This window comes from Haliaeetus leucocephalus, unplaced genomic scaffold (genome assembly GCF_000737465.1).
Source record: "Haliaeetus leucocephalus isolate CR32 unplaced genomic scaffold, Haliaeetus_leucocephalus-4.0 Scaffold228, whole genome shotgun sequence".
Lineage (NCBI taxonomy): Eukaryota > Metazoa > Chordata > Aves > Accipitriformes > Accipitridae > Haliaeetus > Haliaeetus leucocephalus.
Window position 1 is genome coordinate 21704821 of NW_010972664.1, and position 17467 is coordinate 21722287.

Here is a 17467-nt window from a genome sequence, read left to right on the forward strand (position 1 = left end):
TGGAGCCTACTGTGTTGGATGCCGGCTTGAATTTTTTATTTACTTTTCCGTTTTAACCACTGCTAAATGTGGATTTTGTGAGAGAACCCGATGGCGGTTGTTCCATTGTTCCTTGTTTGAACGTAAACCTTAGTTCTGCTGCTTGTGGAATTATTTTTTTTTAATTTATTTATTTTTTAAAAGGACCTTCCCAGGTAGCTTTTACATCTGACAAAATGAAGCCTTTGTATTTTTCGATCAATTATACCTAATATAGACCTTCGGTTTGGTACAAGAGACTTAAAGTGCTGCCTCACTCAGAGGACCATTAAAGACTTTCTCTTTCGCTACATGTAGCTGAATGTGTTACAACACATCCTTTCTCCCCCCCCAAATCTTCCTAAAGATTTTTCCAAAATGAAGAAATTTAATTTTCGCAAAGTTTTGGATGGTTTAACTGCCTCATCCCCTGGTGGAAGCAGTGGTGGTGGCAGTGGTGGTGGAAGTGGGGCTGGTGGTGGCTCCGTGCACCCAGGAGGGACTGCAGGAGCTGCAGGGACACCCAGAGATGAGATCCAGGAGACGCTCACTTCAGATTATTTTCAAATTTGTAAGGTAAGGGCTGTAATTTTTTAATATGGAAATAATAAAAGCTATGTTGTCTGTGGGGGCAGTAATATGATACCAATAAGCCTTTTACTTGAGAACTGCAGTGGTTGTATAAGGACTTTGGAATGGAAAGACAGAGATCTCGTTCATGCTTTTTTCTTCCTGCTGCAGAGTTGGGGTGGTCAGTAAATTCATAAAAATCTTGATTTCAGCATTCAGGGCCAAATCCTAAGTTCACACTTGGACTCCACACTAGTAACGAGATTGTGGGCGGAAAGCAAATCAATTGGTACTAGTACAGATAACATTTACAAGTCATTAGCAATTCAAAATTGTATATATACTTCCCCTCCTCACTCTTCTCATCCTCTCTTCCTTCCCTTCCCTTTTTTAAGAAAAAGGCACAAGCTAGAAATAAAAGACAGTGCAGTGATTACTGAGCCTAGCACTTCAATTATTTGTGAGGGATTGGTTGTAAATTCAGGGTGTTTTTTTTAGCATTAATACTGAAGATTATGATTATATGACGATAAACTTAGTGGGACAGCATAAACAGCCAAAGTTGCCAAATTTGTTTGGCATTGGTTTTTGTGTGTTGGTTAGGTCCTTAAGTGGGAATTTTCTTTAAGTAGAAAGTGTAAGATACCCCTGTGTGGTTTATGTTTTGTATCTGTTTTCTGCAACAAAGCTTTCAGTGGTGTTCTTAAATCCACAAGTAAAATCAGTACAAACTGTTTGGTACTTCTGACCAACCAACCCTGGAATATAAAAATCATGCTTTTATAATGAAGACCAAAAATGAAAGGAGAGGTTATATTATGATCCTCTTCTGTTATCTGTAAGTTTGACATTAATTCTGTTGGCTTTACTAGAAGTTTTGTTTGCTTATTTGTTTTGCTTAGAAGCTTCAAAACCAGAATTTTCAATTAGTGCAATTTACATTATTAAGAGTACGTGAACTTCACCTATTAAGTATACTTTCCATTTATTAACCAGATACCGGTGGATGGGCAATTTAGGTTATGGCCAGCTCCAGCACATTCTCATTTCTGTTTGTGTTTTGGGAAGAAGGAAGAAATATACACAAACAAGACAAGCCTATAAGTCAGTTTGTGTGCAGATCTGGTCCTTGAGAAACACACAGCTTTCCTGATCTTGGATATCATGATTCTAACTCTGTTTGGTTTTCAGCTACAGCTAGTGTGAAAACTCTTACAGTGTTCAGGGGAAGAAGGATGAGCCCCCATGACTTAAAGAGTCAGGGACCTTTGGAATAGGTTCTACATAATTCTAATTTCTGGAGGTTTTATAATTCTTTGCCATCCTGAACCATAACAGGTTCAGGCCCTTTGAGTCAAATTATTCTGTAGTTTCATAGAGTGTCATTGATCAGTGCATTAGAATTATACCTGTTTCCCAGGGTTGAATTTGACTCCTTTTGCTTATGTACACAGTAATTTAGCATGTTGTGAAACTCCAGGTATTCAGTACAGCAATTTCCCGTTTTTGTCACTTCAGTAAAAAGATAATGCAAATAATCAAGATACATTAAAATATCATTAGAAGGTCTGACATTCTGAGACTTCTAAGTAAGGCTAAAACTCAACATGTTTAAGTCATTTGACAGGGCCAAAGATCTGTATTTAGTATGATATATTTTTATGGTATATTTGCAAAAATAGGCAACAGAAGATGAAAAGAAATTAATTTTTTGCCTAATCTCCTGTTATTTCCCTTCTTTGGCTTGATATTACTTGAAGACAATTGGTGTTATGTTCTGATAGATCTACTTGGAAATAGATCTACTTGGTGTATAGGAATATGTCATTTTGAGAAGATTTCAGTAGGCAATATTTGCCTGTCTTAGCTCTCAGGTTAATATGTTCTCAACAAAGTAAATATTTCTATAGGAAGGCTTTTGGTTGCTTGCAGCAGCACTTGCTTATGAATGCGTGGTACTGCAGAAGTCTACTCTATAGTATACAAAATACCAGCTTCCTTTGTTGAAGATACAAAAGTATGACAAAAGCAAACTTCCAAAATACTCGGTGATTATGTGCTCATAAGATACTGCAATGTTTATTCAACAGGCTCTACTTAATCAGCTATACTACAGTTTAGTAACATGACAAGCATGTTTGAGTGAACCACCAAAACCCCAAGGCCCCAATCCTGCGTTATGTACTATGCAAGTGTACCGAAGGCAGTGGGACTCGACGCAGGCACAGCTTTCATCCTGCATGCTCCAGGGTGCAGGATCTGAGCCATAATTTGTGCCTCAATCAATTTGCATTAAATTAAAAATACAGCAAGACACATATAATCCAAGCTTTGTCTTCCCTGAGCTTTTGTTGTGTAGAACTTCTGGTATTTCAGTTGTGTATTTTTGTGGCAAGTTACATAAGTTATGTAGGCTGCATATTTAAGGATCCATGATCTGTGATCCTGCTGCACACAGAACTGAGTAAAGCTAAAGGCAGTTTTGCTTTGTTATGATCTGCAGAATCAAGGCAGATGGGCTCACAGTCTAAGTAGCACCCCAAATTGGTTTTCCTTTCTTTGCCAATTAAAAAGTCTTCGTTTAGATATGAAGCATAAAAGCTGACTCATACTTAAGAATTAAAGGGCCTTACCCTGCAGTTTTTATTTAAATAAATTGCCTTTCTGAAGTTTGTGGGAGGTCTGCTTGACTGAAAACACAGATCCAACCCTCTACCAGAACACTCTTTTTATTGGTAATGCACCTGACTTCATTAGTAATACACCTGAAAGATGTCTCTCAGTTTTGTGACATTTTTAGGATGCTTCTTACCACAGTGTCTTTTTAAGATACAGATTAGAACTTAATAGAAGTAAATTGAATATTTCATTTTACACTGAGAGGTTCACAATGAGTTACTTTTGGCATTTATATTTAAATCAGTAATGTCATCTTCTGTATTGAAAGACTAAAAATGAAATATTCTTGAAACTAATACGTATGAAATAGCTACGGCCTTTTTTAAGTATGATGAATTTATATGTTGGTAGCTGTACTAATGAATCAGTGGCACGCTTTTCAAAGTATTCAAGTAATGTGAAATTTTGTCAGAAATGTATTTTGTGACAACAGGAAGCTGAGGTATAGTTTAGGTTATATCTAGGGCTGCTCTTGGGATTTGGGCATCCAAGTGGAAATCATGAAAATATTGATTATAGTTCACATTAATTGAATTGAACATGTGAGATAGCAGCATCATGCCAAAACCTAGGTACTATCCAGCATAATATGTTAGTAAAGTCCATATTAATTTTAATGGGGATAGATCTAGTTTCCTTGGTTTTGCTCCTTTATATTTTTCCCTCTGTATATATGTTTTTTTTCTGGTAAGGATTTTTTAGGCTTGCCTATGTCTGTTCATAGCATATAGAAACTAAAATACAGCACTGGGGATAGATCTCCTATTAATATAGGAACTGAGAAGATCGCAGTTAGGATGTCATAAATCATTTGAGTAGAACTTTGAGCAGAAAGAACATAAAAGGAGAAAACAGTGATTTTATTACTTTTGCAGAAGGTTGATTGTTAGGGGATGACGCAGTTGGGAAAAACTGAGTAAGAATGAAGATATACATTTTTTGAACGTAGACCACATATTCTTCATGAGAGTAAGTCTCCCATAGAGAACTACTTGAGCTTTTCTTGAAGAACAGTCATAGGGTTGCATTTGTAGAGCATGATATTAATAACTTTATGCAGAAAATGTCTGAAATCAAGACCTCATTTAAGAGCATAGTAACAGTTGCGCTTTACTAGACATCCAATCAATTTAGTCCAGTATGTTTTCTTTAGCTGTAGGCAGCAACTGGGTACCCTAGAAAAGGTTCAAGAACTGCTGAATTAATCTGCTCACAGAATTATTCCCCAAATGCTGACGGTTAGGACTGCCTTTAAACCCTGAAGCATGAGGTTTGTATTCTCTCCAAAACTGGTCTTCAGTGTTATTACTGGGTAGTCTTGCTAACTAATAAACGTCCCTTTTAATCTTGCTGTATTGTTCATACTGATAGAGTCATAGTTTCAGTACGCTCATTACCCAATCTTTATACAAAACTCATGGAGACCAGAATAGTTTTATTTTTTTGTTGAAACTGGTATGGAAGCCTGTGGCCGATTACAATTGTGCCTTCCTAACCCTACTTATCTTTGACAAAAACAGACCCTCAGGATGCATCCAATCAGTAGACAATTTAAATACCTTAATTATCTGGATTTCCTATAGGCTGGTCTTAAATTTTAATTTCAGTGTTTATAGATGGTAATACTTTATTTTGTCAACCTATGAAGATGAACATTTAGTCCCTCTGACAGCAGTCAAGTAGGTACTGTAACTGCAAATGCAACGTGAGGCCACAGTTCAATGATAACAGAAGATGAATTTTGGGACGGCAGTTTAAGAACAGTTCTGCAGTAGCACATAGTTCTCTTTTTGGGAATGAAGAATAAAAAGTAAATCTTTGTTATGAGCTATCCATAGTGTTTAGTAAGCTTGAGCTGTTTGGTTAACCTGTGTTATTTCCTTAGTAAGATCATTCAGGGAAGAAAAAAAAAATGTGTGCGAAGTCCTACATTTCAGAGAAAACCCATTTTAAAATAAGTATTAACCCTTACTTGTAAGTGCTCAGAGTTCATTGGATACTTAAATGGTAAATAAGATAATGTTGGGAAGGATTTTTCCTATATACCAGAGTTTGGATATAGGTAAAAAACTCTATTCTGTTAAAAACTACAGAGTCATAAATGACACTTCTGTAATTAGATTATGGTAATTTTATGAAATGTGTGATGAGCATAATGCATTTTGCTTTTTTAAATGTTTGTGTTAATTAGAAACAGGACTCATCAGTGGTAAAGAGCATAGCACGTTGAAAGCTTCTTTTTTAAGAACTTTGAATATTTTAAGCTACCTGTAGTAGTGTAACCGGACTCTCTGGTTTTGTTTTTTTGCAAATACCTATCTTTTGCATCACTATGTATGATTGTTAACCTAATATTGATCCTAAGTGCATTTATGCAGACCCTTCATGGCCAACACATGAGATTACAGCTTCAAAACCATTTTAAGACTTTTAAGGTTGCAAAACAAAGCACTCGAAAGTTCCAGATTTCTTAAATTAAGTTTGCTTGCGCATACAGCCTTTGATTTCATGATCCCCTATTTCTTCTACAGGTCTAATTTAGTAAAATGAATAGTGTTTGCTCAATGGAGAGCACTTCAATCTTTCTTTGCATACTTAGGACTTAGAGCATACCTGAATATTAAGTTCCCCATGGACTTTTGCAACAGAAGTGCTCACCAGCGTAGTTTTGAAAGCTTTATAAACATTAATGAATTGACCTTCATAATATTTCTGTGAGATAGAGATATTATTATTCCTGCCGTGTAGATGAGCAACTGAGGCACAGAAAATCCCAAATGCCAGATTGTTTAGTGTCCCCTGGTTTGAGTTTCCAGCTTGACCTGCTTTGAATCTGACTTTTTTAGCATATTTAACATTTTTATACCACTTATGTCTTCCAGTTATGCCTCCCATTGTTTTCACATTCTGTTGCAAGTATTTTGCACACCTACAGAGTAGTCTTCAGGCTAGTTATTCATACCGTCAATTGTATGTCCACCTTAGATAGTCAGATCAGCTCTGAATTTCCTTCTTGTGTCAAATGACTACAGATGGAATTCTGGCTCCGCATTGGACCTGTGAATTGTACCTAAGATGTGTGAATATCATCAACCTCCATTATCTCACATTGGTCAATCACAAAATGGAAATGTGATTAGCAGCCACATGTGAAAAGCCTAATTCATGGCCCATGGCTTGATCATTTATAAAACTAAGTGACAAGAGCATTGATAGAATATCCTTTCTGCAATTTTCTATCTGAATTGTACCTTGCACCTTCCTATTTTGTACCAAATAATAGACAAGTTTGGCAGAAAACAGCTCTCTAATTGTTTACTTTTGGTTTGTCCATAGGACAGACCAGACTGTACTATGCATGGAGTGAGGCAAAAGTTCTATGGCAGAAAAAAATAATTTAATTAGTTCCCACAAGAGGGGAACAAATTCATGTTGTGTAGATTATCTTAGTTCGTGTATGTTCTAACTTTTCTGCTTTTTATGGTTGACCTTGCATTTTTAGCAATGTAAGAACTGTAGCATATCCAACCGAGTTGGAAGGGACCCACAAGGATCACGTAGTTCAACTCCTGACTCCACACAGGGCAACCTAAAAGTTAAACTATTTGCTGTAATTTTGTGTGCCATTTCATATGGGATTTTTTGGTTTTGTTTTCTTTTGTTTTTTTAATCCAAGGATTCATTAAGTTCAATCATGCGGAGTCCTTGAGTAAAGAACTGAAATTCAGGATATACTTTTTCCTCACGAGAAAGAGAGAATTTCCCTCCTCACTGCAAGTATATATTAAGGATAGCTTAATATTCTCCTGTTCAGAGGTCACTTTATTATAGGCACTTGTTCAGAGATCAGACCATCATAACAGAACGCCAGTCTTCCTTCCCTGAGGTCATGATGGGACTGGGAAATCCCTGGATATCCTGGTGAAAAAAATGGTGAAAAAACCCATGGAACATACTGAGGAACACAGTATGTCTTCACATTTACATAGCCCAGGCCTGACCCATACAGTCCGGTGTGGTGATGCCATCTCTCACGTGTGAGAACTGTACTGAGTTTGTACCTGGGACACAGGGCTTTTCTCAGAATGTTAATTCCCATCCCCAAGTTTTCTCTTGTTGTCTCTCCTTTATTTTGTGTTCCATCATTTTTATCCTCTTTAACAGTTATTCGCCGCTAGTGGAACTGGACACACTGGATATACTGTACCTCACCCACGGGCCACCAGTTAATTAATGAGAAATTTTCTCACTATTGTAGTGGGAAAAGTGATTTTTAATCTCTTTGGGGAGGATGGAGGAAATTCAGCCTGGCTGGCCCATATCTCAGGGAGTGTTCCGATCATAGAGCTGTCACATAAAACATCACTTGTTTAAGCAACTGGGTTTTTTTCTACTTATTTCTGAAAGAAAAAGACTTCTACTTCATTTTTTAAAGAAATGACTGAGAAATTACTTAGAGGCTCATGGATAAAAAATATGCAGTAATGGGATTTTTTTTTTTTCCAAGTAGAAGTACATATACTATGTAGAACATGCAGCTGTTCTTAGCTGAGGTGGGCTAAATCTGACGGACCTCATTCTTACTCGGTTAGTTTAGATGAATCTCCATTCATATCTGACTCTTATTCTGAGACATCTGATACTCCCTGGTGTATGGTATATGCCCAAATCCCTTTTTGAGATCTGTGTGAAAACACTGTGAAAAGTTAGTACTAGTGCATTCACTTTATAAACACAGAAAAGGAAGCAGTGGAGAAATGAACTAATATACCCTAAGGTACATGAACGTACTGGTCTATTGGCTATTGTAAGAAAAAGTGTTTACAAAAGCAGCTTATAGGGATATATTAATTTGTCACAATGTATCTTAGAATCATTATAGGGGAAAGTCAGAGGACTGTGTGATTAGAAGTGTAAGTAATGTGCATCTGTGGAAAGGAGAGAAAGCAATATATTGTTAGGTACAGATGGCTGGTAAATATGTTCAAATGTAGTAAGATGTTATCTTTGTGCAGTGCTGTGTCCATTCCTAAGAGATCACCAGCAAAGACTATGAATAGTAAAAAATACTAGAGACAATCTGTCACCTGTAGCTAGGGTCAAAGTCTGATGAGGTACACTTTTTATGGTTCCTTTGAAGTTAAATTGTATGCAGTACTGAAAACAAAATTACCCTTAATATTTAAGGCTTTGCGTTCATGAATGCATGTACTCAAAAGTAGCCTTACTGAATTCAGTGGTATCTGTGCAGATACAGGTGTATATGGTAGCATATCTTTTTGTAGAATTTGAATCCAATCAATCAAAAATAATTGCTTATATTTCATTAAAAAATCTGCTATATAAGAATGCTGTGAGGTCAAACACTCTGAAGTCAGATCCCTTATTCAGCTAGTATTTGGTTACATCCGTATGTGTGGCAATCTAGTCTTTATCGCATCTTTTTATTTTCTTGAAGTGTCTGCTTATATTTTGTTCCTGTCTTCCATCACATTTGGTTTGAACATTACACAACATATGAGAAGGATAGATGCTATTCTCTGTGTGTTCTTTGCAATGGTTCCTGTGAGAAAATCTCTGTGTTATCAACTGGACATCACAAAAAGTCATACTAAATAAATTACGAATGCTCATCTCGGCTTTGTTCATCCCATTCTGTCTATTGTATCCCTTAAGGATGGATATGTGCTTTCAGTTACACCTGTCCGACATCAGTTGTATTACAGATACATTCCACTGTAGCTGTGGATAAAAGTTAATTGTAGTGGGTCCAAAGAACCCTAGTTTGTTCATAATTTGTCCCTACGTATATTTTTAAATGCTCACTGAATGAGGCAAAGGCAGGAAAATTGGCATGTGGTTATGTAAACGAGATCTGATTCTTATGATCTTTGGATATAGTGTCTTCATTTGTGTCTGTGAGCTATGCCCTTGGTAGCATTATGGGCAATGGAGGAGGGGATAGTAATGTGCAAGATCTGCTGGATTTCACTGCTGTTAGAGGGCAAAAAGCAGCCGCTAAATATCTCCATTTCATTTGGAATATATCTTCACCATATGTGAGATGAGATGCTGGCCAATGTCTCCAGATTAAATTCTCGATTCAACATCAGAAAAAAAGTTCTCCAACTGCATACAATATGCATACAGAAAGAAGGTAGGAGAAGATTAATTATGAATTAGTAATAAATAGTAAACAATGTTGTAAATGCTAGTAATGAAATCTGGTAATGGCATTTGTATACAGGAATGCCAAAGGATGTTGCAAAGTAAAAGTTTTCCACTGGAATACACCAATAATACAGATTATCCCTATATCAAACTAGGGTTTTAACACTGTGTTTCTATAGCTTTTCCAAAAGACAAAAAAACCAACCCAACCTTCAAAAGCTTTATCGTAGTAGCAAAATTTTCATCTATCGTAGTAGCATGGAGTTTTCTTGCAAAATTTTTTGAATTCCCCAATATGGCTGATTTTTTGTAATTAAAATATTCTGAAAGCAGCAAACAAAGCATCTACTTCAGAACAGTAACCACAAACAGCCATAACAGAACAGGACATAATCAGCCTAAAGTAGCAAAGTTCCAGAAAACCCAAAAATGGGAAGACATGCAAAATTAATTAGCGTTATTGTTACATTGGTCTGCTGTAACTTTAATAAAAACGGATTTATTTATTTTTTATTTCTCATTAAAGTTATGAAATTATGTTTTTCTCTGCACCCACAGTTATAGTGAAGTAAAAAATATTCTCCTTTCAGGGCTATCAGATATGTTGACTGATTTTGCAATTCTTGTAAATACTCATAAAACAGATCTGCATCAGACAGATGATATTCTGAATCAAACTATTTAAAGTTCTAGAATAGTGTAGTTAAATGATGCAACAACAACAACAAAATCAATATGAACTACTATTTAAATTACTTTGACTATAATGATTGCCCATTGGGACAGAAGTCTTGCTTAAGTAGGTAGGCCGAATTGAGCTTTGAATTCAGTGGTTTAGGGTTGGGGGGGTTTATTATTTTACATTAAAGCTAAGACCAAATATAGTTTCATTGAAGTCCGTGGCATTTTTCTATAGGCTGATGCCCTATTTCTTCTTGCCAGTTTAAAAACAAGAGTGGGAAGTCCATTATAGCACTTTTACTGAACAATGGATGCAATTCCTTTGTGTTCTCCATTTTCCTCCCTTTTTGTATATTTGCCTTTTTTTTTTTTTTTTTAACTTGGTAGAGTTCTTTTAGAAAGAACGGGAAGGGAAGAGATGAAATCATTTTGCATACAATGTCTTCTCTTGAATTTAGGATTTCTCCAGAGGGATACCTACCTTGGGATGATTATATTAATGTATTACCCTGTAACTTGTTTTAACTTACTATGCTGTAACTCAGTGCTGTGGTAGATGTGGCAAGACAGTGTAGTTGTCAAGTGGTTGCTTGGCCACAGCAACACTGATTTAAACAGATCAAACAAGTAAGATTAAAATCCAACCACTCTGCTTTGAGCAGGAGGGGCTGGACTAGTCAGTTTGCAGACTTCCCTTCCAACCTCACCTATGCGGTGAACTGGGAATAATGCAGTTCGTGGATCAATGTAATTTTATTTATTTGTGGCTTTTTCTGTCTGAATTACATTAATTTTGTATTTTTGATACACTACAGTATATTTCAAAGAACAAGCATGAGGAGAACGCTTTTTGAAATTCAGAAGGCCTTGTTTGTCCCCTATGGTTCACTTAACTTCGCTGTTTCTATCAATATGAATCATATGCGAATAGGACCATCCTCATTTGATAGTTTTTAACATCCAGTTTGCAGAATGGAAAATGACAGTGGAAAAACACATCTCAGGTTTCTGCAGAGATTTTAGTCATGAAAAGAGGAACTTTAGTGAGGACTGCAAGATTTCATTTTAGTTAGTTATTTTTTAAACTAATTGTCTGGGAGATGCCTTTGGATGTACTTAATTTTTCAGGGCCAAGCAATATGAGGAAATTGAAAAATTATGGAATGTATGGTAGAACTAGTGTGTTTCAAAAAATAGTCATGTGGTCCGCATACAGACTTTTTAAAAATAGTAGAGTGAAAACAATACATATTGAAAATATAGACTCGATACTAATTTTTGCAACCTTATGTTTTAGTTTTTTAAAGTACATTAAGCTGCTTCCAAAGGAAAAAAAAGGTTTCGTATGTTCATAGTACAAAAATGTATAACATACAACTCAGTTCATTTCAAATACTCTAATGTATCTCTCTGTTTTTTTCATATAATTATCAGTGTATAATATTTCTGAAACTAAACTGTTAAAATTCAGGTTGTGTTTGAAGTCTACTTTATGTCCAGGACAGAAATTTTCTCAAAAGTCTGCCATAGCTTATTAAATGACCTTTTATAACAAAGTAAATTTTGTAATTTAAAAATCAAAAGACAAAACAAATATGCTTATTGCTGAAAGTATTCTTCTATGCCAAAAGTTGTGTATGTAAATATTACGAAACTTTACTAATCTGATTGTTCCCTGTGCATATCTTTTTTTTCTGCCCCTATATTTCATATTTCAGTAACACTTTTTTTTCCCTTGTGTACCCACATTTTCCATGTTTTTTCTCTACTGTGTTTTTCTCCACCAATACCAATCTCCTTTTTCTCCCTCTCTCAGATGCACTGCTGCTGGTGAAGATAATAAGCTCATAAGAAATACCCTGCTGAGACAAACCAATGGTCCATGTCGCCCAGCAGTCAGTCTCTGACAGTGGCAATAGAATATGCCATTTAGGGAGAGCAATAAGTTAGATCACATTCTGCAGTCCATTCCCTTTCTAATCTCTCATCATCCACCATCACTGGATTGGAGATGTCAGAGTATGTATCCTTAGCCAGTCCTTTTAGAATCCATTTATCAGTAATGTCCATGGGTTTGTCGAATGCCTTTTTGAACCTGCTGATACTGTCAGCCTTCACAACCTCCTATGGTGGCAAGTTTCAGAAGTTCATTACCTGTTGTGTAAAGATGTATTTTGGTTTTTTGTTTTAAGCTAATCTTTCATTTGTTTTGAATGGCTCTGTGGTTTTGCCGAATAACAGTTCTGCATTTAGCTTACCCACTCTGTTGATGATGTAAATCTCAGTCATATCCCCACACAGCCTTCTCCTCACCATTCTGAAGTTCATGGCAGCACTTCTAGTCTTTTCTGATGAGACTTGTGTCCATCACCTTGAGCATTAGTTGCCTTCCCTGTATCAGCTCTGACTCGACTACTTCTTCAGATGTGGAGACTAGAGCTGCATACAGTGCTCAAGTAATGGGCTCACAGAGGTTATATATAGCAGCAAAATGATGCCCTCTGTGTTATTCTTTATACTCTTCCTGATGATGGCGAACATTACTTGGCTTTTTGGGTTGCTGCTGCACATTAAACCAAAGACTTCAGAGGAATGCCAACCATGCCCACAAAATCACTTTCCTAAGTTGTAAATGCTAGTTCCAAATTCAACATTGTGTAAGCCTAGTTAAGATATTTTTTCCCCCTCTAGATGCCTTATCTTATGTCTGTCCACACTGAAGCTCATTTATGACCTTCTTGCCCACTTATTCAGGCTAATGAGGCCTTTCAGGAGTTGGTCACCATCGGTACTGAATTTCACTATCCAAAGGAGCTTACTATCAGCTATGAACTTGGAGATTTCCATGTTCGCTACCTTTTATAGGTCATTAAAGATGATGAATAAAATTGGTCCAAGCACTCATCCATGGAGTACCCTACTTTTGAGTTTTCTTCATGGTAAAAATCCATTAAACCCTATCCTTTGTTTTCGGTTATCTAACTAGCTTTCAGTCCACAAAACAGTCCCATGACAGCTTTGTTTCTTTAATAAGATTGCTGTAGAATGTTATTGGAAGGCTTTTGGAAAGCATACATATATTCATATCCCCTTTATTTACATGCATGCTGACAGTTTCATAGAATTAGAGAAAACCAGTCAGACAGGATTTCCCATTGTAGAAACTCTGCTGGCTTCTGCAACGATTTTTATCCATGTGGTCAGTTAGTCTTCATTTTACCATCTTTCTGGGGACAGCAATCAGCCTTCCCAGTCTATAGCTCCAGAGTCCCTTTTGTAGATGGCTTTTTCCCTATGACTGTTTCTAGCTTTACACAGAGTAAAAGAACTATCCATGGGTATCTTTATCTAAGAAAAAAAAAAAAAGGGTAGTTTTTAGAATAACCTGTGAACATGCTCAGAAGCCCTGGTTCCTAAAGTAGTTTAAGAGCTAAATGGAATCCATTGCTTGGATTTGAAATTTTTGAAAGTTTTAGCTAAGCTGGCCTTTTTACAAAACATATTCCTTTGAAAAATGAAAACTTAACTAATAAAAAAATGTATCTTTCCTCTATTGTTTTCTTAGGTTGGAAGCCTACTGATATCTTGTCCTCTTTCCATCTTTCCTGATCAGGGAGCAGTCTTACCAATCAGAGATTCCAGCCACAGAAGCCTATAAATGAGGGATGTCATGGTCTTATAGCGATATAATGCACAGCAGCTCATATTTATAAGCACCCATTTTCACCACTACAACCCTGGTGAAAGCTGTAATCACTGACATTTTTAAATTTCCTACATAGCTAAGAGGCTATGTAGGTTTCAGTCAACACTTTATCCTCTCTTCCATAAACCAATCAATTACTTGCTTCAATGAGATTTTTGCATGTGGCATGTTGGTCGCAGTTTGGAGGTAGATTCTACATCCTGAGTCACAGGCTTAGACTACATCGTTCAATTTTAACAAATAGACATCTCAAAAATTATTTACCGAAGTAAATCAGTTTTGCTGTCAGATATTACAAAAAACAGGGTATCTCTAAAATACTAGTAGAAAAGTTACAAATTTTAAGTTTATGCAAATTAGCAGGAACAGTTTTGACTATAAACCCTATTACTTAATTGATACAGTTTAAAATTTAGTTTAGTCCTCTATTTTCTGCGGCTATTTAGAGAATATAAAAATCACTTTGAAAAAATGGTGTCTTTGCAGTCTAATATAAACTACCATAGACCAAAAGTTAAGAAAAACTCTTATATTGAAAAATTGCATTATACACCATGTGAACAATTATACTAGATATTGCATATTATTACTAGTGCGATTTTCTTTTTTCAGCTAAAGAAATATATCATGGTATCTTAGAAAGAGATTGTTGTTATGTTATGTTCTGTACAGCATATTAAAATGTTCATTGGTAGAATACTAGCAAGCCCAAAAAAATCAGTTTCCTATATTCATTTAGATAAATTATTTAGATTACTTTAATGATATATACATGCAATTCACCATAAGAATATTTGCTTAAAATGATTTAAAAGAGAATTTAAAAGAGAATAACAAAGCTGAACAAAGATTTATGCTGATATTGTAGCTGCATTTGTAATTGTTCTGTTTCTAATAAATTATTTCACATATTGAACATAAACTGTATGTCCTAGGGAGCACAGACTGGCTCTAGAGACAGCATGCCAAAAAAAGGAGATGTAAAAGAAAGCTGGATAACGTGGAGAAAAGCAGTCCTGGCCCCATCTGCTGTCTGCCTCCCCCCCCCCCCCCCTTTTTTTTTTGGCACCTTCTTTTTTAGGGCATTTGGGGTAGGTAGGTCCCATATTTATTTGAACACAAACTGATGTTTTAGGATATTTTTCTTCTGCTTTTGCCTGCTATTGAGATAGTTTAATTTTAGAAAAAAGATCTACTTTGTTTCACGTTTTCTGCTCACCGTTGATAGTTTTGGTCCATATTGTTCCTACTAGATGCAACTCAGATTAAATAGGAACATCCTTTTTTTTTTTTGTGTGTGACCCTAGGATCAAGTTAATTTTGTGGCCTTCCCCTCTTCTTCATCTGTATTAGTAAATGCTCCAAGGAAGCCCAGGCACAGTTATAGAGTCATTACTCATTCTTACATGTATGCTCACACTAGCTTTATCAATGCATAATTGAAAAATATACTTCAAGTGCTAGCTTTTCATGTCAATTTTTCTCACAGCCCTTGGAAATAGAAGGGTTGTTGGACCAAGGCTGAGGAGAAGAGTCTGGGGGTCTGAAGTGTTAACAGCTTGTCACTGTTCTTCTGTTGAACAGGCTTGATCTTCAGAATCACTTCTGAGGCTACTCTAATTTGTGCCAAAATCTCAGTCATAAAGACATCTTTTTCTGTGTTAACTGTATGCAGTATAGCTTGGCTCTCCTTCCAAACTGGTTTTATCCTTTATTTAGAGCCCTAATAAATATAAATATTTTACTTGAAACTTGTAATTTACTTGGATGTTCAGTAGACTTCAACAATTTGGGGTTTTTATTCTACAAATGGCAGAATTTTGCATTCACAAGAACTTCCCGATTGGAGTTTGTGTAAATACTCAAATTTGGAAAATGGCTGCAGAATAGAAATAACACTTTTGAGTCAATCCTAGAGTTCAAGAATTTTTACTGTACTATGATCCTGAAAAGATGTACATCACTGTGCTTCTAAAACATAGTTCTGTCTCAATAACAGGACCCAATTAAAATTTCCAAATGAAAAGTCTGGCTATAGATTGCAGAAATACTGAAAATACAGAGCAGGTGCTAAATACATAGGCAAGAGTGCAAATAAGTCTTTTAAAATATTGATCTTTGCATTCTTAGATCTAAAAAATAGTACTGAAAGCTCCAGTCATAGCTAAACATCAGAAAAACTTACTGTGACTGGAATTGCTAGAAATTCAGACTTTATTATAGAGAGAATTTCTAAAAATTAATAATTAAAAAATATTATTTGTGAAATATATGTTTTTTCAGATAAGGAAGAACATTATTCACAAGAATACAGAAATCTCAAATAAAATAGAAAATTAGTAATGCAGTTAGGCCAAGCATTCAACACACTACATTCAATACTACAATTCATAATTTCTGATGGTTTTGTGACATGAGAGGTAAAACCATTTTTATGGTATGTAAGTCTAGTTCCAGCTTAGATGTCAGAATAAAAAAATTTGTATTTGAGTAATCCTACCACCTGAGAAGATGAGAAGGTTAAAAAAAAAACCGAACCAACAAACCACAAAGCAATCCAAACCAGAAACAGAGTTGTGGAGATCTTTGATAATGTCTACATTAATGTAAAAAATTAGTTGCTTTTCTACAGCTTACTGAAGTAGCATATGTTTCTGGATTTTTGCAGTCTAGAAACTAATACTTAGATATTCTTTTAAAAGACATCCCTTATCAGCAACAATTAAGATACGAGATGAGTAAGACTTCTTTCAAGGAAGTGGTTATTTGCTGAAAAAGATACATTTGGTTGTTCCCAAACTACTTGTGAGTATCAGTTCAAGTGTTTCCAGCTGTAATGGAAGAGTTAGAGTGATACAGCTGTACAAATCATCAGCTGCCTTTTACTCAACAGGTCTGCAATTAAGGAATCCCTTTTGTTGAAGTTGTTCCATTAGGGCCTGCTGAATGCTTCAGCAGACATGGTTCATGAACAAGGTAATTTCAAGGAAGACAAAAATACCTTGAAAAGTTAAATTTCATTCAGTTCAAAGTACTTCCTCTCCAATCCCAACCATATACTAAAAAGAGAGTCAATCCTAGAGTTCAATATTATATATTATAAAACATTATTGTTATTATACTAAAAAAAGATATTATTTTCTACCCAATTTTAGGTAAGCAGTCATACATACAAAATTAACTACAGTTCATTTTTATGTGTATTTCTATAGTCTAGTCTAGTTATTTTCAATTTCTTTCTTATGTTAGTGTTCTCCCTCATCAGATTCTTCCTCATAAGAATCAGGCAGGTCATATTGGTCATAACATCCAGTTTAAGATAACTTAAAATATTATTTGAGGCAGTCTTCAAATTCAAGGATGCATTGCGTCATGCTCAGTTCATTTATTCCCCAAGGTATCTCTGCAAAAATTAGAATTAAAAGCATAGTATTATAAATAAAGATTAAAAAAAGGTGAGTGGTTCAGTTGCTCATTTTGAGAACAACTTCTCTGGCATCTTTGTTTTTTAAATTGATATTAAGGTTTTTTACCTCATAGACTCAATTCAGTTTATTGGTTTATTGGATCTCTTCCCCTGGACGTGTTCCACTTCTTTCTGCTCAAGCTGATCTGTTGAGGCTGAGGTTATTTGTGACAGTG

The 17467-nt window shown here is 35.6% G+C and overlaps 1 protein-coding gene across 1 annotated transcript in view; it reads left to right on the top strand.

Annotated features, from left to right (window-relative positions):
• Window positions 1–396: 396 nt before the first annotated feature.
• STXBP5L (syntaxin binding protein 5-like) overlaps window positions 397–17467 on the top strand; it is a 188522-nt gene continuing 171451 nt past the window's right edge. Inside the window, exon 1 of the mRNA XM_010567473.1 lies at window positions 397–594. Coding sequence (XP_010565775.1) covers window positions 397–594 — 198 coding nt within the window. The remainder of the gene's footprint in view (window positions 595–17467) is intronic.